Genomic DNA, 25,161 nt, shown 5'->3' on the forward strand with positions numbered 1-25,161 from the left:
TGTGGTGTTTTCCAAACTCTTCAAAACAGATGGCCTGTATTTTCATCTGAGAAGACAAATGATAAGTTTAGAAAAGAATATGAAGCAATCGTTTTTTTCCCTTTGTGTTGTAGGGTGCATACATGATAGAGAGAGGGGGAAAGGAAAGGGTACATAGGGCGAGAAGGAAGAGAGAGAGAGAGAGAGAGAGAGAGAGAGAGAGAGAGAGAGAGATCAAGACACGATGCCTACAGTTACCCTAGCTGCTAGCATTTTGTAGTTCTTCCCAATCTTTGATGACTTGCTTAAGTGTGGTCACGATTGCTGGGTACTGAGGCTGAGTGCTAGGGCTTCGCCTCCATCTTGAGTTCCTTATGTTCCTAGGAGTTGTTTGCGAGGATAATTGAGTAAAAAGGCAAAGGATCTATGTGACCTGAGGAGAAGCCACAGTAGTCGAGGGTAACAGAGTAGCTGTGGAATCTTCCTCATCCCCTGGCTACAAAATAACCATCTGCTTGGGGGTGGGGGTGGGGTAGGGAGGGTGTCGCTGTGCTGCTGTGCAGGGACTCTGTTGCTATCACAGGGAGTCAAATCAAAGCAATTTAAACAAAGTGGAGGAGTTTGCTTTTCCTAAAATAAAACAGTCCTTCTGAACTCCCTCTTCTGTTTTATCTGCAGCCAGCAATTCTAACAAAGAAGATGGTGCTTGCTCAAGTCCGGACCTACTCATTCCTGAAGAAGAAGTAGGTCTGGAAGTGCGGTGCCCTCAGTGACTGAGCCCAGGTCCTGTGTCTCATTGTCCTTTCCAGAAGATGGGGTGCAGCACTCTTCCCTGGGAATCATGGGGACTTGGAGAGTTTTGAAGGGCACTCCTGAGAGGAGTCACGATAACTGACGGGTCAGACTGAACAAGCAGAGGCTGATGGGAATCGCCACCCCAGTTTCCTTGTCTTCCTTTCCTTACTTTCTAAACATTTAGGTTAGAGAATTTCCAAGAATGTTGCAGATTGCTTTTAGAGATTGATATCAACTAACATCTCCAAGATGTCACAATGCTTATTCCATAAGGAATCTAGTAGGGAAAAGTACTACTGCATTATGTAAATCGGTGAGTTTAGGTTCTAATATATAAAATAGTAGTTTGGGCCAATGAGATGACTTAAATGCGCTTGGTGCTAAGCCTGATGACCTGAATTTAATCCCTGGGACCCTTATGATGGCACAAAAACTGTCCTGTGCCCACCATGCACCATGGCATTCATATACAATGTATTCGTTAAATAAATATATTAAAAGTTCTTAAGGTGTTCTGCCAGCTGTTTTTCTTCTTTGTGAATTGTCAGCTTATGCTAGTTGTCCAGTGGTCCTGAGAATCACTTTACTTTCCCTCCTGGTGGCTCTTGGGGTGGGACCCAGGGTCCTTCTCATCCAAGTATACACTCTTCCACCCAGCCCTTGGGGATAATTTTTAAAAATTGATTTTAGCGAATATTATGCATTTATTTCAGTAAATAATTTTTGTTGTCGACACCTGGTAAAAACTGTTTTCCCTTTAAATTGTTTTTAAGATCAGTGGATTTAAATTTTCCACAAAGAAAATTTACATAATTGAATATTTCCCTCTTAACATATTTATTTTTCTTTAAATTTATTTCTTTGCCTTTGAGAACTTTGGTAAATGCTAGTTTGGGCTTTCTTCCATTTTTTCTGTTTTCTTTTTTCACCCTCAGTTCTTCAATCTGCCTGGAATGCTCTTTGTATAGAATGTTCTTCTCTTTCTTCATGACAACCCCAACTCATGGTTAGCTTTGTTAATTGATGTGTAAGCCCGAATCCACACACAGCTCTCTCCACAGCAGGGACAGACATTTAAGTTAGGCCTCCCCATGAAACTTGTTTGCAATCTGTGGGCAGTCTAGTCCAGAGACCCTCTGTAATCCGCAGCTTGGGCCTTCAGCACTAATATTGACCAAAATCTCATAGATTCTCATAGACTCAAACTCTGGAGGGTGTTTATAATATGCACTCACTTTCCTTAGCTGGAGTCTCCAGTCCTTCCACAATAAACTCTTAGTTGGCTTTCTTGGCATCTATCCTATGTGTGTGTGGTGGCATGCACACAGACACACAGATAAACACCTATCTATCTATCTATCTATCTGTCTATCTATCTATCTATCATCTATCTATCTATCTATCTATCTATCCATCTATCTCACATACACATGCACGCACACACACATACACTAAATGTAATTTTAAAAAAAATAAAAGAGAAATATTTGGTGGATGATTGCAGGGCAATTGAACAAATCAGTTTCTTCTGAGAGCGGTAGTCCAACATGTTACATATATGTACCGAGGTCAGTTAGCACACACTCCTTATTTGGTCACCAAGGGTCATCTGTTAATGGTCTGCATCCCCTGGATTCATCTTTGCCTGATTTTGATCAAGCTGCCATAGACAGAAACATATTTCTCACCATTTATAAAAACTGGAAGTCCCATCTAAAACCACACAGGCACTCTGGACTGACAGAATCTGTGTTGGGTGGACATTTCCTATGCTGCATGCTTTTGAACCTGTGCATAGAATCCTAGAGAAGGCCAATAAGACAGGGGAGCCTTGGGCCGAGGGAGGAAGGTCCTCACATAGGCCCCTGGTGGGGCCCGTGGAACAGCTTAGCAGGGCATAGCTCACCTAAGGTTAGGAATATAGACTGCAGGAGCCCCAAGTCTTGACCAGATCTGGGCAGACGACATGTTGTCTTGAATATGTCTCTTTATTTCTTTGAGCTATGTTGGTACATCTGTAAAGGACAATACTTCATAGGACAAGGAACAAATTAGCAAAACTCAAATCATTTTGCACCCTGCCTGCAGTTGGTCGCTCTTAGGGATAACAGACAAGAAACCATCATGCGCTGGGAGTCCAAACAGCATCCTCTCTGTGAGCCTTCCGAAGGCAGCCTTGCAGAAGGAGAGTTAATTTCAAAACCAAGTGTTCTGGCTCTGCCATGGGCCTAGGTTCAAATGCTGGTGCCATCTGATGAGGGAGCAACCGAGTTTTCAGCCGCAAAATGGAGGATGATACAATCCCTTCCTCCTTATTTGTAGAAAGAATCCAAGTTACCCAGCACACTGAAGGCTGAGGCAGAAGAATCGTGGGTTCAGGGTCAGCCTGATCTACATAATGAGAGCCTTCCTTAAAATAGTTTATTTTTTTAAACTAACACATAAAAAACACATAGGAGGCTACCTTAGAGAGTGAACACTCAGTAAATACTAGATAGGCAAGTCCTGTTTCTTTACTTCATATGTCAATTGATAATGTTAGTACTTTTTAAAAGTAAGAGTCACAGCTTCAATGCATTTAATTTTATGCGTGGTGCTCTTTTTCTAAGTCTAGTTACAAGTCCAAGAAACAGGTGAGGCACGCACGATTTTTTTTTTTTTTAATTTTATGGAAGAGGTTAGTTACCCAAAGGCTGGTTTGAGGTTGTCCTCACATTTCCGTATCAAATCCTATAGTTTTGATTCAAGAATGCAACGCTAGAGGTCCCTGTGGATCCTTTAAAGAAATGCATTGCCTCATGTTTTGTTTTTAAAGGTTTGTAGTGTGGAAGGAAAACACACACACACACACACACACAGCGAGGGCCATGTGTTTGAAAAAGCTAGGTTTTCACAAATAGGTCTTAGACATCTTTGATGGTGTGTGTGTGTGTGTGTGTGTGTGTGTGTGTGTGTGTGTTGCGGGAGGGCAGGGGGAGGTAAGTCCTGTGAGCTCTGAAGCCAGACTGTGTGTTCAAATCTCAACCCAATCACTTAGCCTGAGACCACCAGGGTTAAGTCCAGAACTGGGCTAGATAATGACTTTTGTTCAGTTGTCAATCAGGTTGTGAATGGCCTGAAGTCCTTACACAGAATGTAAGACCAGCGCAGAACCTTGGAACCCAACATCTTCTAGGAAGTGATGCGGTAGCCGTGGGAGAGTTCCAACTGTTGTGTGTGCATTGGTGACACGCACCCTCACTGTGAGTACAATGAAGAGGAGCCTATAGAGACTCGGTCTGGGATTCCGAGGTCTGACTTGAGAGGCTAGACTGCCAACCCTAGAGCGGGAGGGGGGCGGGGGCGGCAAAAACAAAAACAAAAAAACCCCTTGGGAGCTGCAGTTTGACATGATGGCCGCTGGAGGTCGCTGTGGAGCCGCGCGCAGGTGCTAACTGGGGCGGCCCTTCGACCCTCTCTCCCCAGGATGGGAGAAGTTGGTCCTTTCTCTAGCAGACTCTCTGCTCCGCTGGAGTTGGGTTCCTCTTAGCGACATCTTTCCGTCCCTTTAAGGAAATGACCATCCTAAGGAAAGGCCAAGTGTATCTAGCAGTATCCAGAGGTGGAGCTCTGGGATTATTGGCAGAGCAAGCGATCTCTGCTGGGGACCTGTTTGTACGGCTCTCCAGGAGGCAAGGCTGGCTCAGCAAGGACTTCTAGCAGCCTCCTCACACCGCACGGGTGAGCGGATCTAGTCTCCCTTTTGGGGATTTAAAAAAAAAAAAAAAGTGACACACATGAAGTAAAAAACTCTCCAGCATCGTGGGATTGGGTTAGAACCTTCAGGCTCTCAGCTTGATTCTCCATTCTTGAACCCAAACTAGACACCTGCTTAGCTTCTGGGACGGTGCAGGGACAGCCCAGAGGAAATTCACAGTGCCACCCTCTGCCTCAGCTCAAGGAAGGTGCCAGCTGATGGCAGTGAACCGGTCAAGAAAAATTATCCTCAGATACAGGGTCCGACCCGAAACCAGTTTGTGGAGGCCAGAGAATTCAGCCCCTTCAGGGGACACGCAGAGGCCTGTAGAGAGTGAGTTTCTTGGTTTGTTTTGTTCAAAGTCACACAGTAAGTAAAGGATGCGGTTGGGACCAGATCCCAGGGCGGTGCCTCCCTTAAAACCAATAGGTCTGTGGCACCAGCTGAGGGGGTTAGACCTTCTGGGAGAATCAGAACTGAGCATGAAAACAAAGCCAGGTCAGAGGCGGGGAACTGAAGAGATTCCCTCCCCGCAAGATGTGGTAACTGGTTCCTCAGGTTCCCCTGGGGTCTCAGGCTTGGAGTTTTCTCATCTCAATGGCTTCTCATTTGCTTAGGTACCTCTGAGCTTCCGAGGCTGAATCAGTCACTGAAGCTGGGTCTATCTGTTCCTAAGGAAGACAAGGCAGGCACTTTGAGTCAAGAAAGAACTACAAAGACGAGGAAGTGGACGGGTCCCTACTCCGATGTGGTCTACGCTCCCATAGGACTTGTCCACAACCTCCTTTTTTCAGCCCCCCCACCCCCATCAGAGACCGTGCATGGTCCGTTCTCAGCTCCCATCATTTCTAGAAGATTCTTGCCAGAGCTTCTTCGACTAAGCATTTAATAATCCTCTGGCATCCCTTTCCCAGATAGTGATGACAGTTACGACCTCCCCTGGAGTATGTGAAGGGAGCCGACTTTCCCCAGCATCCTCGGTATACAGACGTATGATGCAGAAAAACTGCCAGGAAGCAAGCTGTCCATTCTTCAATACACAGCTGCGTGGGTAAAATGGATAAAAGCTACGCAGGAAGTTGGACATGGTCAGCAAGTTCGGGACAAAGAGGGTCAGATGCCTCTGAACTTGTCCAGACAGAGCCGGTTAGTGGAATCCTTTCTCACCCAAGCCTGCCACTCTACACCCCAAGTCCTTCCGCGACCGTGATGCACCACCACCCAGAACACGTGACTTCCGGTCTTGAGTTGGCCACTTGCCAGCTTTGGGAATAGTAGGTGAAATTTCAATTTCCTTAACCATAAAGTGGAACGTGCACATCCGCAATGGCTGTCTTCCTGGGTCATCTAAAAAGACTAAAGTGACAACATGTGAAAATGACATTCCCATGGAAGGCACCCCTCCAGCAGGATGGGCTGATTTCCAGTGGAAAGTGTTGGGCTGCCAATCAATCACTCAACTTATCTCCTGATAGTCCCGGGGTGATATTATCCACAATCCTGCTTCTGTTTGCTATCTTTCACAAAGATTACTGAAGACACTTTTTTTCTATCTCTTTGTGCAATGTTCTAAAATTATTTCTCCCTTTATTATGTTTATTGGTGTGTTTGGACCTTGGGCATGCTTTTCCTCCACAAGATCTCACAGATTTTTATTTTTTTAAAAAATAATGTGCTTTAATTGGTCTTTTGAGAGAAGGGAGAACTAAAATTAGCTTCGGAGTAAAATGGGCCCAGGTCAGTCACAGCTCCGTGACTATGTTTTCAGTGTCTGTAACATCAAGAGCACTTCAAGTGCAAACTGCACATTCAAAGTCAGCTCTCATAAAATGGAAAAAACCCATGGAGTGGGCCCTTAAATATGGCGCAATCCAGGCTCTGAACAGGTGTATTGAATGTCTCCTACGAATCTTTTACTCTGCCCACCTCTGTGCTGGCTTCATCTTTGGGCAAAAGTGGCGAGCATCCTTCACTTGGTGTGCCCGGTACTCACAAGGGGGAGAAGTTTTTTTTTTTTTAAAGATGCACTTCTCTGGGGGACAAGATGCTATGGTTGTTTCCAAGACGGCCACAATGTGGTATGTACAACAGTGTAGCTTTCCTGAGGGCAGAAGACCTGGGCCTGGAAGAGCCGGTACTCCTGTGCTTCTCTTGGGGTCTACGGGAAAAGGGGAGATTGACTTGAGTGTGTCAGACCTAATCTCATATGAGCATCCTCCGTCCATGCAGACTTTTCTCCATGTAGCTGTGGAAGGGCAAAGCAGAGAGTGCTGTGGTCGGCTTGGGGAAACTGGCTAGGAGGTTATACTGCAAGAAGCTGCAGGCGCCCTCTGGGAGTCGAGAGCTATATCTGGACCCCATTTTTGTAAGCAAGCATAAGAAAAATTTCTAGCCACCAGTGAGTTAGGAATAAACAGCTGGAGCTTCAGCTCCAAACAACAGCCAGGCCAGCATGCTGTGTCTGTCTGTCCAGCATGCTGTGTCTGTCCTTCTGTCCTGTAACATGACAACAGCCAGGCCAGCATGCTGTGTCTGTCCTTCTGTCCTGTAACATGACAACAGCCNCCAGCATGCTGTGTCTGTCCTTCTGTCCTGTAACATGACAACAGCCAGGCCAGCATGCTGTGTCTGTCCTTCTGTCCTGTAACATGACAACAGCCAGGCCAGCATGCTGTGTCTGTCTGTCCTTTAACATGATAACAGCCAGGCCGGCATGCTGTGTCTGTCCTTCTGCCCTGGAACATGGTAAAGTTATGTTTGCACTGTTTCAGGGCACTACGTTTGTGATAATTCATTATGTGGCGATAGAAAGCTTATTCAGTGTCCAAGAATCTCAATACATGAATTAGAATCACTTGGCTGCCAGTAACAGAAATTGAGTTGGGGGTCGGGGAGGGAGAAGCAGTTTTTCTGGAACAGCATCCACAGTAGACACAGAACACAGAACAGAGAATGGATCCAAGTAGGACAAACGACTTAGAGATATTTCTGGGCTTGATTCCACTCTTAAGACCTGATTTATTTTTGTTTGGCTTTATTTATTTATTATTTATTATTATTTTTGAGATAGATTTGTACCCTGGGCTAGTCTCAGACTTACTCTGTACCCTGGGCTAGTCTCAGACTTACTCTGTAGCCAGGGATGATCATGCAATCAGAAGCCAAGTGCTGTGTTTGCAGGCCTCTGACACTGTATACAGCGGCTCTTAAAGCCAAAGTAAACAGGCACTGGAAAGATGGCGTAGTCATCAGGGGAATTACTGCCCTTCCACAGGATTCGAGTTCAGTTCCCAGCACCCATATCAAGATGCTCACAACCACTTCTACCTCCAGTTTTAGAGGGTCAGCTTTGGGGTGGGGGTGTTTAATGCCTCTGACTTCTTCAGACAAGCACCATGAACATATGCACACCACCCTTCCCTCTACACACATATGCACAAAATTAAAGAAATCTCTTTAAATCTTCTAGGGAAACAGCAGTTGAGTTGTCTTACCTGACAGCCTCATCAAAAGTATAAAAAGATGGGGGGCTGGGATGTGACTCATGGAGTCCTTGAATAATGTGTAGGAAGAAAGCCCTGGGCTTGATTCATGCTTGCAGCCCACCATAAATAAGCATGGTGGCACACCCAGGAATTTGGGAAATAGGGACAGGAGGGTCAGAGATTTAAGGTTATCTTCAGCTATGTAGTAAGTTACAGACTAGCCTGGGCTACGTTCCAAAAAAAAGAAAGATTATCGAGTAATGCATGGTGGCAGAGGCAGCTGGATCTCTGAGTTCGAGGCCAGCCTGGTCTACAGAGTGAGTTCCAGGACAGCCAGGGCTACACAGAGAAACCCTGGCTCTATTAGTTGATTTAAAAATTATAAATTTCAAAAAATTAATAATTTATATATAAATTATAAGTTTTACAAATTTATAATTTATAAGATTATCTATAAATTTATAAAATACTTCTAAAATTTATAAATATACAATTTACAAATTGTAAATTTATAGAGAAAGAACTAGTGGCTGTTGAGGGAAACGTTTTGACCTGCCTCCTTCTATTTGCTGGTCTCCCTCAGCTAAGGACTGTGGGCATACCCTTGCTGGGGAGGCCTCTCAGCTGGAGAAGTTTCAGGAGGGGTTGGCTGCCTTTGCAAACACAGGACCGACCGATGAGCCTTGGTGTGTGAGAACTCTACTCTCCCCACCTTGTAGGCAGCACACGACAGCACCTCATTGTAATTTGATTTGTCTTATTCTTAATGTCCAACATCTTGTTATGTATTTACTGGGTATTCGTGGACCTTCTTTTAGGAACTCTGTATTTAAACCTTCTGCCCATGCCTTTAGAGAGTTGGTTATCTTACTATTGAGTTAAGAGGTCTTTAGATAGTCTAGATTTAAGCCGTCTATCGATGGGTTGAGTTTGCACAAACCTTTCCTTCTTTATGGCTCGCTTCCTTTCTTTCCTGACAGCATCCTCAGTGGGCAGTTTTGAAGAAACCTGGTTGATCACTGTATTTTTGATGAGGCTTACTTTTGTGTTCTGCTACCGAGATCACCCACCCGTGTTTCCTTCCAGAAGCGTTACTGTTTCATACTTTCATGTTTGTATCTATGAAATGTTTCAGGTAACTTTTGTGTACAGCATGAAATAGAAACAGGGTATTTTTCCCTCATAGACATCCAGTTATTCTAGTACCATTTATCTCTTAAAAGTTTACCATCAGCCCCACTGGATCTTTCTTTTACCCTTGTCTAAAGCAACGTGACTGAACACATATGTAAGTCTCCTACCCAAGGGCTAGCCGAGCCTGAGCCTGCTTAGCTTGTGAGCTCAAACGAGGCTGGGCACGTTCAGGGTAGTGGAGATTATTCTGTAGGGTTAGTATGCTCATTCACAGTGTGGGCTCTCTGGCAGAGACAGACTGGTAAGGACATCCCTTACATTTTATTTGTTTTAGCATTATTATATTTTGGAGTAGAATGTTTGTGTGACAAATTCACTATTTGCACGTGTGTACTTCAACGGTCTTTAGCATATCCAATTTGCTGGTACAAAAGCATCCAACGCATTTTATCATTCCTTACAGAGACCTCACACCAATCAGCAGCGAGTCAGGTTGCCTGCCGCCCTTGGTTCCTGGCTAGCCCTGATCCACTTTCTCTCCAGACTTGCCTACTCTGGCTATTTTATATAAACAGAGTCATACAATAAGTGGCTTTCTATGTCTGGTTTGCCTTACCCGTGCTTGCAGCAGTAGCATCTAACAGTTCTTCAAGTCTTTTCACGGCTGTTATATTCCATTGTTTAAACCCACCACGACCGCTTGTCCGTTCCTCAGCTGTGGCGAATTGCTTCCAGTCTGGGGCCATTATCCATTAGGCTGTCAGGAGCACTTCTGTACAGGCTTCTGTGAGAGCATATGTTTTCCATTCTGTTGGGTATTTACTTAGTTGAGTTTCTGGGCATGTGGAAACTCTGTTTAACATTTTAAGGAACTGTCAAATTGCTTGGCACAGGGCCCTCGTCCTCCCTTGAACATCTGCAGGAGCACCAGTTTCCTTACATTCTCATTGGTCCTCATCAGCACGGACGCCCTTTACTCCTTGTGCTGTGTTAGCATCTCGTTGTGATGCTTTGTGTGTCTAGCTTGCGTTTTCCTAGTGACTAACACACTACGAGGCTTTCCTGTGCTATTGACAACTTGTTTATCTTCTTTGGAGAAATGTCAATTTAAATCTTTGGCTAATTTTTATTTTTTATTTTTATCCTATTAAACTGTAGACATACTTATACAATCTGACTACTGGACCAAAACCAGTATATAATTTGCAAATATTTTCACTCATTTTGTGGACTGTTTTTAAATTTTTCTTCCCACTTTCTTTTGAGGCATAAAACTTTTAAAATTTGATGATGTTCAATTTATGTATTTTGGTTTTGGTTGCTTGTGTCTTTTGTGGTCTAACATGTTAAGTCTTTCATATAAACTCTAGAATCAGTTTATCTTGTTTTAAGAGTTTGTTAACATATTTTTAGCATTTATTTGTTTGTGGTGTGTGTGTGTGTGTATGTATGTGTGGTGTGTCTGTGTGTGGTGTACATATGTATGGTATGTGTATATGTGTATTTGTATAGTGTGTGTATATGTATGTATATGTGGTGTATACATGTATGTATATATCGATATATGTATGTATGTATGTATGTATGTGTGTGTGTGGTATATGTATGTGTGTATGGTGTGTGTATGTGTATGTATGTGTATATGGTGTATGTACATATGTGGTATGTATATGTATGTGTGCTATGTACATGTATGTTATGTGTGTGGTATATGTGTGTATGGTGTATGTATGTATGAGGTATATTTGTGTATAGTGTGTGTATGTGTATGTATTTGTGGTATGTATGTGTATAGTATATGTGTGTATGTATGTGTGGTGTATACATGTATGTATGCTATGTGTGTGGTATATGTGTGTATGGTGGATGTGTGTGTGATTTATGTGTGTGATTTATGTGTGTGTGTGTGTGTGTGTGTGTGTGTAGCTCAGAGGATATCTTACAAGAATGGCTTCCCGTCCACCATGTGGGCTCTGAAGATGGAATTCAGACTGTCAGGCTTGGCAGAAACTACCTGAACCAGCTCTCTGCCTCCAGATTTGATAATATTGTCTCTCCATTTAGAAGACTGGTAGACTGAAAAGTAACTGTGGACTTCTTGAGAGACTTTTTTCAATCAAAGAAACCAGAGGTATCCCCCCATCCACATGGTCCTTTTGCACTCACCTACAACTCTTCATTATGCTTATTTCTCAGTTTTATTTTTTATTTTGTTTTGAGGCAGTCTTGCTACACAGCTCAAGTTGGCCAGGTATTCACTGTTAGTCCAGTGTGACCTCAAACTCACACTCCTCCTGCTTTTGTCACATGAGTGATAAGATTTACAGGCAGGCAATCTAGGCCTGACTTTTATCTTTTTCTTACTGTAAATGACCCCAAGGGTGAAATGTTGACAATTAGAGAAAGCATGTGACCTAGGTTTGGTGGCACATACTGTAATCTTGACCAGTGGAAAGCTGAGGAGGGAGAATTGTGAGTTCAAGACCAGCCTGGATTGAGTAGTGAGATTTTGTCTGGGGGAAAAGAATTTTGAAAACGATGTGAACTATAGTATTTCACACTCTTTATGGTCTGAATTGAGGCCAAGTTCAGAACCATACCCCAAAATATCCTCCTTTCTTTGTGCTTCAGATAAAGAAGCCTGATGCCTGGAGATGCTTCAAGGCCACACAGCAACTTAGATATGTGCCTGGGGTCCGACTTCAGCAATTGAGAGTCGTGTATAAATTAGTAAAGAATTAAAATAATAAAAAGTACATTAAAGTACAGTCAAATTGAAGAAAAAGCAAAATTCGGACGGATACCCATTCTTACACCCCAAACCTCCAAACCTTCAGAACTTCCTGTCTGTGAGTGGAGGGGGAGTGAGAGGGTGTCTTGCTGGCAGGTGCTGTCTCAAAGGCCCACAGTCCTCCACTTCCTGGGGTGTCAGCCACAAAACAAAGCCAGCAGAGACTCCATCAGCGCCTCCTTTTCTCCTCATCCTCCCAGGCATAGCTGCCTCTGCCTCTGCCTCTGGGTACCATCCCAGGGAAGCAGAAGATGAAGCGGAAAGTGTCTGTTCTCGCCTGCATCCTCCACGTGCGGTTCCCAGGAGCAGGTAAGGGCTCTGTTTCCCGCGGCTTGACCCTTTTAGAGGCTCTCTGTGTGTCTGAGGGGCAGCAGGGGGTGCCAAGGGCCTGGCGCTTCTTTTAAAGCTTGTCTTCCCAAAGTCAACGGGCAGAGTGGGCAGCGGCAGTGTGGGCTTGGGTCCCACCCAGGCGTCTGCTCTGTGACAGCCAAGCTGTCGTTTGGGGGCCAGCTGTTTGAAAACAGAGTTGTAGATTGTCCAGTGATAAAGGCAGAAGAGAAAGACTGTGGAGGGAAAGGGCAAGGAGAAACGCAGGGAGTCAGCAACTGAGACAGCTCTGCGCGGACAGGGGAAGCGGCACAGGATCAGAAACACCAGCTAGGCCTCGCTCCTCTATTCTGGTTTTTAGATATCATGTCTCCTTCCTCCCCTCTCTGGTTGGCATTGCCGGTCAGCCCCGTTCTTTCCTCCTTTGCCAACAAAGGACATTACCATGGTCAGTCAGAAAGGGTCATGGCCTGTGACCCTGGGTGTCCTGAAACATCTGGTAGAGGCTGAGCCCCTACAAGAGGACTTGAGGCAGGCAGGGAGGGAGGCATATGGAGGAGGCATCCATATTTGCAGCCTTTTGCAAGGCGCATTGCCACCTTCTGGCCCAGAGCATTTAAGTCTAAGCTCACCCTGTCAAGGCTGTCCACCACATCACAGCCACCAGCTACCCTATGACATACTGATTATCTGTGATATACTCACATGGCTCTCTATCTGAGCCAAGCAGCCAGAGACACGGACAGAAATGTTAGCAACAGGTTGAAGAATATGTGTTAATACATGACCATCACCAGTCACAACTAGCCAAGAAGACAACTTGCGCCAGTGCTCACTGCATCCCTCCGACGCCTGGCGTTTGGCATGCCATAGCCTTAGTGTGCTTCCTAGTTCAGCAGTTGGGGTGGAAGCCAGGGAACAGAAGACAAAAGACACCACTCACAAGACTGGTGTCATGGCCGTTTTACAAGAAATGGGACAATCTGTATTTGAATCTAGAAAGACAAGGATGGTAGCTGTAAGGGGTACCCTTCCTCCAATTTAGAGCTCTCCTGAGGGTGACAGTTTGTCGGGTGACAAGGCTGAGAGGGCAGGAATGGCCAACACATGACTGTTACCACCAGGAAACTGCACAGTCCTGGGCTAGCGTCACAGGGTTCTGAGGGCTCAGGAACGGGCTTTTCTGACCGAGCACAGTGCTTTTCTCAGAAAGGGCCGGGCAGGTGTGACTCACTCAGTGCTGTAGGGTAATTGCCCTTGAGGGAGCCCCAGCAGCCCTCAACCATAGGCAAGTGAGAAAGATTTTCACAGCCAGAGAGGTTCACTGACTAGAGGAGCAGCCACTGCAGGCAGGAGCTCTGGACTCATGACCGTAGGCTCTCAAAAGATGGAGGGAGGCGACTGTTGACTCTCTACCTCTGTCTGCACCTCACTGGTCCTGGTCCCTGTGCCACAGGCTTTGAAGCTCAAGTAAAGCTAAGGCAAGCTAGGGAGAGAAACAAACGGTTGGCAGTAAACAAAACCCCACCCAGAGGGCACAAAGCCTGTGGTCTTTTCCACCCCAAACCGAAAAGGCCTAAGCCTTTCCCATTTACAATTCTTTGAGAAAGCCCAGACACAGGGGACTAAGCCAATGTTGAATGAATTAATCAGTCCACTAAGTCTAACAAGACCATTTCGAGGGCCAGAGGAGGCAGGGAGCTGCTGGGTGCCACGGAACACGTCTGTCTGCCACGGAACATGTCTGTCTGCCACGGAACACGTCTGTCAGCCAACCGTCAGTTTCTTGCTACTTCTGACTGCCCCGCCATGGCAAAGGTTGAAAACAGAGGTCACTACCGTATGTGTCCACTCTCTAGTGAGAAAATGCACCTCTAGTGTGAAGCCTCGGGTTTATGAGAAGGTCTGTTTCTTAGGAAGACAGGAGGCAGGGGCATGCTAACCATCGCCCTTCCCAGTAGCAGGTCCCTGAGCCACCCACTGGATCTCAATGGTCCTGGGTTTTGTAAGATTTCCTCTAAAGCAAAGACACTAATGGCTTCCTCGAGGAGACGCGATGGCAAGGAGTGAATGCAAGGTTTCATATACAGAGATACGCATGCATGCATGCGTGCGTGTGTGTATCTATGTAGATCTACATATGCACACATATGCACACACGACAGACAATAAACAGAAATTGCACTAAGTATTAGATGCAGGGATGGAACCTATGGCTGAGATTCTTAATTTATAAAGCAGCAATGGGCATCTTCTCCTGATAGCATATGACTTGTCCCTCCTGTGAATTCTGGGCACACCCACACCAGCCCAGAAACCCAGTGGCAGGTGGGCGGGCCCTGTGGCAAATATGGATCAAAACTTGGGATTTACAGAGGGAGAATATTACACCCACCATTTCAAACTCTTAAGCACACCACACAGGAACATGTTTCCTCAGATTGACAAGAAGTCCGAAGGTGTAACATAAATACAGAAGACTGGGCAAATTCAAAGAACATGCATGATCATGGTGGCCACTCAGGTCTGAAGGCATGGATGTGCGTGACCAGGAATTTATTTACAAATATCGTAAACACCAAATCGCTGTAGAAGCTTTGGAAGCGGAGTTGAGGGGACCGTAAGTGACAGATGTGTGGCTGTGTTTCACCGGTGTCGTCTTCACCCTCTGGTTTGTTTTGCCCTCTGGTGCCTGACCCCTTCCGAGCCTCTGGCTTCATTTTCCTACTTCAGCCCTGCTCAGAGCTGCTAGATTGCAGACTGCATTTGTTGCCACAAAATACCAACAGCCCTAAGGTTTGTTAGCAGGCTAGCTTTATTACACCGCTCTGTGCGTTTAGCATTGTTAGTTTTGCTTTTGTTTTTTGAAAAATAAGACTAATTGGGCGTGATGACGCACACCTGGGATAGCAGCATTTGGGAGGCAGGGACAGGTGGGTCTCTGTGAGTTCAAAGCCAGACTGGTCTACATAGTGAGTTCTAGGTCAGCCTGGGCTATTAGTGAGACACTATATTTAAAAAAAAATAATAAGATTTAATTTTAAAAAATATACATCTTTCCTTTCAAAAGTCACCTAGCATGTTTCTTGTATTTTATTTAGAAGGTTTTGAGCTCCACAGAGAATTGTCTTAGGTTCGATTAGAATAGGCACACAATTTGAGAACACCCCATCACCCCTGTTTTTATATCTATGGTCAGTTAACTGATTAAACAAACACCAGAAATAGTTCAGAATAGTTTTGTTTTAGTTCTGCATGAGACAAAGCTGCTGCTCACTTACAACAAGATGACAGTGGATGTAATCAACTGGAATAACTACCAGTTATTCTGGTAGAAAACAGTAAACCGGTCATATGACCTGTTAGCCGAAACATGTCATTTTGCAATTGTGCACTATGTGTGGATAGTGACTACGTTCCCCAGGGAAAGAGATGCCCCTGGCTGCTCCCAGTCACATCCCTGGTGTTCAGCATAATATTTAGACCAGAGTCAATGCATGATACATATTCCAGTGTTTGTTGAATGCATTAAAAGTAAAGGAAATCTAGAAGTTTCCGCATGATTCATGTCATGGTTTTATTAGATGGCCTATCCTTTAAACAACTTAGTGGTAAATTATGAGTGTTAAAAATAAACTAAATTTTAAAAATCAGCAATCAAAGGGTCAACAGTGACCAGCAGACTTCAGCGTGAGTTACAAAGTTAGTTTAAGATTCAAAATGGCAATTATTAAAATGTTCTTGTTCAGCCATGTGAAATTCTACTATCAATATTTGCTTGTTCTGAGTTAGGGGGGTCCTAGAAGCACCGTGTGCATGCATGTTAGGCAAACACTCTACCACTGAGGTATTTCCCCAGCTCCCCACCCCCTTTATAAAATTTTGTCAAGATCTCTCCAAATTTCCCAGCCTGCTGAACTGGACTCATTTTCAGTTCAGGTTGTCCTAGAACTTGCAGTGTTCCTACCTTGGCCTCCTGGTAGCTGAAACTACAGGTCTGTGCTGTGAGACTCAGCTATTTATTTTGGACCCAGAGAAAAGATCATTTCAAATGATTAAATTAACACTAATATCTTAAAACTAAGCAAAAATGCACTGCTTTCAGTTTCTGCCTTTTCTCCAGTGCTGGGGGAAAGGTGATCAATATTGGAGACTGGTGGTCAATGGGCTGATAAAGTAATGAAAGTATCAGGAGCAGAAGACCCTGTGGATTCCAGCAGGAATCACAGTCCAGCGTAACTTTCACGTTTGATCTTCGTGACCAGTTTGCAAATACATGCGTCATGCTTTGCCCAGTATTTCCTTCTTGATGGACATTTGGGTCATTGCTAATGCTTGTTGTTACAGATAGTTTTCAGGACAATATACATGTAACGGGGTGGAGGGAGTCGTGCAAATTCAAGGCTGGCAATTAAAAGGACAGGTCAAAACAAAAGAATGATTCATAGCTGGACTCCAGATTCCAGTTGAGAACAATCCTGTTGGAGAAAGAATGTGTCTGTCCGTGACCATCTACAAATGGTCGTGTGGTATGGTGAGAGAGAGAGGACACTGTGCAGAAAGGTCTGGATGGAAGTCAGGGCTCCTCCATGGCCCCTGTTGTAGGTTAGTGGCTCACCTCAGCTCTATCTTTCCCTCGTAAGATGGCGGTGATGGTGCTCCCCTCACTAAGGGCTTTGTGGAGTGTCCAGGCTCAGGATGCTTGGTCCTTACTGTGTGTGCCTCAGCTTCCCAGTCTTCAGAATAAAATATCATCCTCCCCCACGCCCCCATCTCCGCGATGCAAAGCAGGAACGCAGCTCGAGTGTGCTTCCCTCCTCTTCCTCTCACTAAACTGCAGCGTAAACTTGGGCAGAAATGGCTCTCTGGGCCTTAGCTTTCTCTGGCGTGAGATCGAATCTAAAAAGCAACCATTTTTCAACCTAGAGCTCCAATACTTCTTCTGGTTGGGGCTCTCACCTTAGGGCACTGTTTTGAACTTGTTGGGAGAGGCCTCTACTTTGGAAACACCAACATTTTCTGGCTTGTCGATTGCAGATTTATTGAGAGCCACGCAGGACTTGGTTGGCGAGAAAGTGAATTGATGCTTGAAGTGACTGGACCGCAGTACGGGTCCAGGCTAGGCTCCTGTGCTCCGTTTTGCCTGTCTGATGGCTGTGCGCCCAGTTTCAGACTCCAGGGGGCAAAATAAACAGAAAGCAGAAGGGTAAAGGGAAGTTGACCCCGTCTAGGCCGCTGTTTTCTGTTTTCTCGAGTGTCATCTTTGTATTTACAGAGAACCCATGGTATGGCTGATCCCAGCTATCCTATGGCCGGTAGTCAGAAAGGTATAGAGTTCTCCTTTTGTAAATGATGGAAATGGGACCAAGGATGGTGATGTGTGCCTGGAATCCCAGCACCCGGGGGGGGGGGGGAAGAGAGAGAGAGAGAGAGAGAGAGAGAGAGATAGAGAGAGAGAAGGAGCAGGGCTCCACGCTTATCCTTGGCTATTCAGAGGTTGGAAGCCAGCGTGGGCTGCTTGAGACTTGAAATAAAAACATAAAAAATACAGAGATGATTACGTTCAAAGATTTGATGGCTTGGTTAGGAGAACTGGGCCTCCAACGTGCGTTCTCTGCAGCCGTTGTCTCTGATTGCTGTTCGTTGATTGGCATTACCACACACCCGAAGGCCGAATTCTGAAGCAGACTTTAAAAGAATTCCCCTTAGGAAGTGCTTAATTCTATTTTCTTCTCAATTTTTGAAGTTAAAAAAATCGTTTTGACACTGAAATCTTTGTTTGGCATACAGTTTTCTGCTGAGTAGGAAATCCGGGCTTGTTTAGAATGGAACTCTGTTCATCTCTGACATTATTATAGGTCTGAATTCACACTTTTCCCAAACCTGGTAAACCCATATTTTCCATTTTAGTCTTAATAAATGTAACTGTTTGGGGAGTTCTCCTTGGAAAAGACACATCTCAGTTGTAGTTCAATCCATTCCTATGGGCGCCCTCCCCCTCATACTCCTTTATGCATGGAAAATAAATTTAAAAATGTAAACTAAACCAATTTTGAGAGGGATTACTCCAAAGATTGACTAAAAGAACATGTTAGGAATATATTTTGATCCGGTGGAAAAGTCTTATTGGGTGGGTATTCAATACTCTCAAGGAATAGTACAATGATAGCCCTAGATTCTAAAGTGAATTTTTAAAAATTATTTGTTTTTATTTTATGTGCATTGATGTTTTGCCTGCATGCATGCCTGTATGAGGTGTCAGACCTTGGAGTTTCAGACAGTTGTGAATTGCCATGTGGGTACTGGGAATTGAACCCCAGGTCCTCTAGAAGGGCAGTCAGTGCTCTTAACTGCTAAACCCTAATGCGAATTTTTCAAAACTGAATTCTCAAAGAATGGTAGAATTGTCACTGAGTGGCAACGGTTTTCTATTACTTATGTTTACTTTCAGCACGGGGCTGTGTGTTCAGGGAGGGCAAGGCCTTATGCTGTTGATGGGGACAAAGTAAGGCATCCTAAGAAGTTGATGCTCAAAACAAAAAGCAGGAAGCACTGCAGAACCAGATACACAGATGTCTGTGTTTCCTAGAGTGACCACTTCAGCAGGACGTTTGTCTATACAACAAACAGGCTGGCACACTGTAAATAGTTTCCTTAGCCAAACTGTGGGGACAGGAAGACAGTGTGGCTCAAAACACACACCAGCATGGACACCACCACATAGGATTAAATAAATCCCCACTACTCTCTTGCTGTAGAGACTGGAACTCCAGCCAAGCATAACTATATAGGTCTCCCATGTGTGACATTGCACTAGCCCCAAGATACACCATAACTGACAGCCCTCAGCCAGACCTGCCTGTTCTCTCCCTAGACTGAAAGGTGATAGTGGGAGAATCCGAGAGAAGAGGGGGTTTCCTAGGGAAGAGAAAAGAGATGCTTAGGAAGGGGAATGGAGGTTGCATCCTATTGCTTCAGAGGAAAGATGGGGAATGGGGTGGCAGGATCAACCTGCCACGGAGCCAGACTGGATCAGTTACGGAGTGGCCTGAGCCTGAGTACCATGGGTTAAAAGCTCGGTGTGATGCTGGTGAACATGCCTGTTGGGGACGTTTCCACTCATGCTCTGGCGGATGCAGGAGTCTATGTCCCAGGGTTCATACGTGGATGACAAACATATCCTCACTCAGTGTGCTTTTTGGGTAGAATCTAAAGGAATAGCATCCAGATAGATGTAGATTCTAAGGTGATTGTGAGTGTGGGGTGTGTGTGTGTGAAAGTATGATTATGTTAGTGAGTGCTTCTGTGTCTGTACTCACTGTATGCTAATGCATGTACAAGTATCTGCAGGTATGTGTTTGTGTGCACATCAACATGTAGCCTTCCGTGTCTTGGTATATACCATATGTGTCTTTAAGAGGAGTTGTTGGTCTGGCCCCACTCCGCAGGAACACCCTGTCTCCAAAATGAATCTGGCATTTCCTTCTTTGCACCTCTTTCCACCTAGTTCCCAAGATTCAAAATGCTAAAACTCTGCCTTACTCTCAGCTGTGGGAACCCTGCCTACCCACAATGCTAAGCCTAGATATCTGATGATCTCCCAAACTCATAACCATCATAAATTATCTGCATTCAAATGGCAAAATAAGGTGGAAAATTGTTGTTCTCCCAACTCAAGCTTAAAAACACAACATAAATATGTCCCTACTGCGAGCTCTTCTCGGAGTTTAGGTCTGGCACACAGACAGTTTCAGGGACACACAGAAATCATCAGAAAATGTCACCTGCTCCTCCAAGTTTTCACAAGTTCCTTCCACAACAATCATGTGTGTTTGGAGGCAAAATAGTCAACACACATTTGATGTTTTTCTTCTTGCAAGCAATCTAACAAGGTAGCCCCTAGTGAGGTGCTTTGGCCATCATAGCAGTTGGTCAAACTAGTTTTAGTGTCTGATTATCTACGCTATCTGACTGACTAATTCATATTGATTAAAGCAATTAAATGCTCCGAACGTGCCTCCCCTGTGTCTCCAGCCAAATAATCTATAGATGATCAGTCTAACCAGCCCACTGAGCAGACCCGTTTCTTAGAGATGGACATTCACGATGCCGGAAACCATATTCTCTGGTTTTCAAAAGAGTCTGAATGTGGCTTCCGACACCCTGCTTCATGGTCTGGCCTAATTTCCATCAGTTTTGTCGACCTGTGCTAATTTCCACGCTGAGTTCAGTAGCAAAGACAGCACGTATGGATTGGATGCCACCCAGGACTGTTTTGAGTTAGACAGAAGGGCTTCAGAAATTCCTCTTTTGATTTCTCAGAGCAGAGAGAAATCTTTGTCTTTTCTCCCACTTAACTATCGGTGCTTCAAAAGCCCAGACCTATATAAAATACACAAATGCTTTCGAGACAAAATGAATCTTGCCCGGTTTCTTTGGGCTTCGGTGGGAACAATAAAGATCCAACTACAAAAGGTTGGCAAAGAGGATTATTCTTTTTCTTTCTATTAAGCATAGAGGCTTCAAAAGAACAGCCCAGAAAGTCAAATAATTGTATCCACCACTGTTCACCCATCCATCTCCCCGCTGACCTGTCCTGTGAAATACCCTTGAAAATCTTGGCCGTCTCTCACCTGCCCATTGCAAATGCTGCTTTGTTAAATGTTCGAGTCTGTAATTCCACGAGAAAGACCTGATAAAACAAACTGTATTTCAATGGCCACCTCATCGGGGAGTAGCTCTTTGGGCTGGGGGTACTTCTAATTTTCGGATCTTTGTAGTCTCTGTGTTGGGAGGGGGCTACTTGAAGACCTGAAAAGGAGATGTGAATCAAGTCTACAAATGTTTGCTAGCCAAAGGGGCCAAGGTGGCTTCAGGGGAGACTTAGGAAACAGGTTTTTGATCTTCATGGAGATCTCTTGATTGCTTTGGTTTGGGAAAAATACATCATTTGCTTCTTTAGAAACAAAGTTTGAGACTTGAAGCTGGTCTAATTGCTAGCTTCATTTCAGTCCTGAACTTTCTCAGAATCACTCTTGCCACTTTGAAGAGCACAAAATGGCTCCTTGACACCGAGAGACACAGAGAAAGATTAGGCCACTTAGAGATTTTTAAGTTCAGAGTTGAATGTTTTCTAGCAGTGGTCAAGTCCAGAATTGTTTCAGTTTTAAAAAGCAGAATAGCAGCCTCTCAGCTGGGCAAGCACCTAAAGTTTAGTGCAGGATGACCATGAAAGATAATTCTAAGTTGCTGGTGCAGAAAGAGGGTCTGGTGTGCTTGGCTTGGGATGCTGTCCCTAGACAGTCTCTTCAAACCCGTGGCCTTGGGTTAGGGAGATGGCTCAGCAGGTAAAGTGCTTGCTGAGCAAACATGAAGATCAGAGTTCAATCCCCCAGCACCCGCGTAAAAACAGGGAGCAGCACACACTTGTAACCCTAGCTCTGGAGGACAGACTCATGGGTTCCAGGGGCTAACTGGCCTGCAAGCCAATTTAGTGTAACAGTGAGATCTAGGCTCAGTGAACAAACCTGTTTCAAAAAGTAAGATGGGGAAGATAGAGAAAGATATCCTGACATCAGCCTCTAGCTCCACCAAGCACACACACACACACACACACACACACACACACACACACACAGCATGGGCATCTTGCCTGTGCAGATGTCCAATAGAAGTCCATTGAATGAACCTGTGACTCAAGTATTTCATGTTATAAACATGTCTAAGTTTAGACAATGCTAACACAATGGCGGGTGAACTAGGCTGCAAAGCTGTGGGGATCTCTACTAACTAACCGGAACCTTTAGTCGCTGGATAGGGCGTTTGAGAAGCTTTATACAAGAGACTGGTATAACGATCTTAATCAGTGGTTCTCAGCCTGTGGGTCACAACCCCCTTGAGGGTCAAATGACCCTTTCACAGGGGTCACACGTCAGATATCCTACATATCAGATATGTATATTAAGATTAACAACAGTACCAAAATTATAGTTATAAAGTAAAAATGAAAATTATTTTCTGGTTGAGGGGGGTCATCACGACATGAGGAACGGTATTAAAAGGTCAAGAAGCAGGCAGGTGGAGATCCACCGCTCTTAACACTAACTATACTCAGGGGAATGTCATTTAAGGAAAAGCTATCATAAATTCTTTAGTATTATGAGGATTAACTTTCTAATTTAGTTATTTCCATGAATGATGATTTTTATTAGTTTCATTTTCTCAGAACCAACAGGTATACTACACTTTAAAAAAACATTTATTATTGTTATTTTGTGTGTATCTGTGTATGTGCATGTATTTCTGCCATGGCATGTCAGAGGACAACCCAAGGGAGTTGGTTCTCTCTTTCTCCATCACGTAGGGGTTGGGGGTCCAGCTGAGGTCCATAGGCTTGGCAGCAACACTGACTCATTTCGGATAAAGAAGGACCCAGAACTCCTGGTCTGCTGTCAGTGTGGATGAGCCCCTAAAGGAGAGGTGAAGCACGAGAGCTCAACCATAATGGCTTTCTATGAAGCCTGTTCTCTCTGAGAATCCCCCATCTCTACCCCTGCATGTTCTAGTGGAGGAGACATAAGAAATTCTCAGTGCTAACAAGTCAGTGGCGCTGTTGATTCTTTTCTAAGTCTGTCCAGAGCCACGTTAATAAGGGCAGCAAGCAACTGGTCCTAGTCCTGTTTGACAATGAGCTCCGCCTCTGACAGGAATAGGCTGCCCTGCTAGAACAAGCTAGTAGGGAAAAAGACCGAAGCCATATAGAGAAGAACAAGTAATTTTCTTTTGGTGAAGACCCTGCTTTATAGATACACTTCATTGAGGCTCGAGAGACAGCTCGGTGGCTAAGAACTCTGCTTCCTCTTCCAGAGGACACAGGTTCAGTTCCCAGCACCCAGATGGCAGCTGACAATCACGTGTAACTCCAGGTGCAGGGGATCTAATGCCTTCTTCTGGCCTAAAGGCACCAGGCATACACACAGTGCACATAGATACATGCGGACAGATACACATTCATTCACAGAAAGTAAATACATCTTGGGAAAAAAAACACACTTCATGGGCTAGAGATGGGATTCAGTTGTTAAGAGTGCTCGCCTACCATGGATAAAGCTGGCAGATCTCTGTGTTCGAAACCAACCTGGTCTACAGAGCAAGTTCTAAGATAGCCAGGGCTACACAGAAAGACCCTGTCTCAGAAAAACAAAAACTGATGGATGAGAACAGGGCCCACAGAATCAACTAAGCCGGGCTCGTAGGGGCTCACAGAGCCTGCGTGGGTCTGGGCTTGGCCTCTGCATATATGTTATGACTGTGTACCTGGGTGTTCTTAAGGTACCTCTAACAAGGGGAATGAGGGGTGTCTCCAACTCTCTGGCCTGTGCTTGGGACGCTTTTCCTCCTCCAGTGTTCCTCATCCAGCCTTGATGTGAGCGTTTGTGCCTAGTCTTATAGTAACTGGATATGCTTGCTCAGTTGGCACCCCTGGGAGACCTGCTCTCTTTTGAAGGGAAACAGAGGAGGTGTAGATCTGGGGAGGACTGGGAGGGAGGGGTGGAGGAAGGGAAACTGCAAATGGAATGGAATGAGTGAGAGAAGAATAAAAATGAAAAAACGAAAAGCACTCAAAAATCCCACAAGAAAGATCAAGGTGGATGCCCCCCCCCCCCCATGAATGAGCACAAGTTTGATCCCTGGCCTCGAGATGTGCACAGACATGCACACAAATACGCATACACTGTACATACATGAGCTTAAAAGCCTTCAACATAGATCTCTGAGGGGACAAACTGTGTTCAAAGCACAGAAGCCATGGTATTGGTTTCTGTATCCACTGTATTTTGTATCCACTACAAAATAACAATGTACCATAAAGTAGTGGCTTTTTAAAAACTGACATTTATAACCAGTCATGGTGATACATGCCTTTAATCCCAGCAGTCAGGGGGCAGAGGCAGGTGGATGCCTGTGAGTTCAAGGCTAGCCTGGCTTACAAAACAAGTCCAGGACAGCCAAGGCTACACAGAGAAACCCTGTCTTGAAAAAAAAAAAAAAAAAAAAAAAACCAAACCAAGCAAACAAACAATAAAAACCCTGCAATTTAAACTGCGATATGACTCAGTTGGTAAAATAAGTGTGAACACCTGAGTCTGGGCTCAGAACCCACTTTTTTAAAATGCCAGGTGTTTTCTCATGATGGCACACATACATTTTACCAGTTTTGAGACAGAGGAGACTGACAGATCCCTGGGGTCACTAGCTGGCCACCCTAGCCTATTTTGTGAGTTCCCGGACAGTGAGAGATGTTGTCTCAAAAAAGTAGATAGTATCTAGGGACAATAGCCAAAGTTGTCTTCTTGCCTAGGCACGTGTGTGTGCACGCGCGCGCGCGCGCGCGCGCGCGCGCGCACACACACACACACACACACACACACACACACACACACACGCACGGGCGGGGTGAGACAGGGCGGCACCCAAAAAATGTTTTGTTCTACAGTTCCACGGTTCTGGAAGCTAGCAATCCAAACTCAAGGTGTCAGTGGGTCTGTCTCTTCTGGGGACCATGAGGGACAATCTGCTCACACTCCTTCCCCAGATCAAGACAGTTTCCTGGGGTGTTGGCATATCTTGGCTTGTGGCTACATTTCAGTCCATACCATCTACCAAAGCTTCCTGGGAATCGTCTTTCAATGGACGCTGCTCTTTGCCATGCGTTCAGTTAAGGATGTTATTTAGGGGACTTCAGAGGTGCATGAAGCTTTGCTGGCTCCATGTAACAGGCGTCACAGAGATCCTGATTTGATGTCTCATTTAAATGCAGGCACATTCCTCTCAGGCTCTTTGAGGACTATAGGCAAAGCTGCTTCTAGGGTGACCTGGTGGCCGAGATCAGGGAAGGACACTTGCAGCCTGGG

The 25,161-nt window shown here is 44.9% G+C and overlaps 1 protein-coding gene across 2 annotated transcripts in view; it reads left to right on the forward strand.

Moving 5' to 3' along the window:
- The first annotated feature begins 12,023 nt into the window (after positions 1–12,023).
- Cd247 (CD247 molecule) overlaps positions 12,024–25,161 on the forward strand; it is a 70,651-nt gene continuing 57,513 nt past the window's right edge. Inside the window, exon 1 of one of the 2 annotated variants that reach the window (XM_021167811.1) lies at positions 12,024–12,229. In XM_021167811.1, coding sequence (XP_021023470.1) covers positions 12,172–12,229 — 58 coding nt within the window. In that variant the 5' untranslated portion in view covers positions 12,024–12,171. The remainder of the gene's footprint in view (positions 12,230–25,161) is intronic. The other variant, XM_029480108.1, reaches the window with a different exon arrangement.

The sequence above is a fragment of the Mus caroli genome, chromosome 1 (assembly GCF_900094665.2).
Source record: "Mus caroli chromosome 1, CAROLI_EIJ_v1.1, whole genome shotgun sequence".
Classification (NCBI taxonomy): domain Eukaryota; kingdom Metazoa; phylum Chordata; class Mammalia; order Rodentia; family Muridae; genus Mus; species Mus caroli.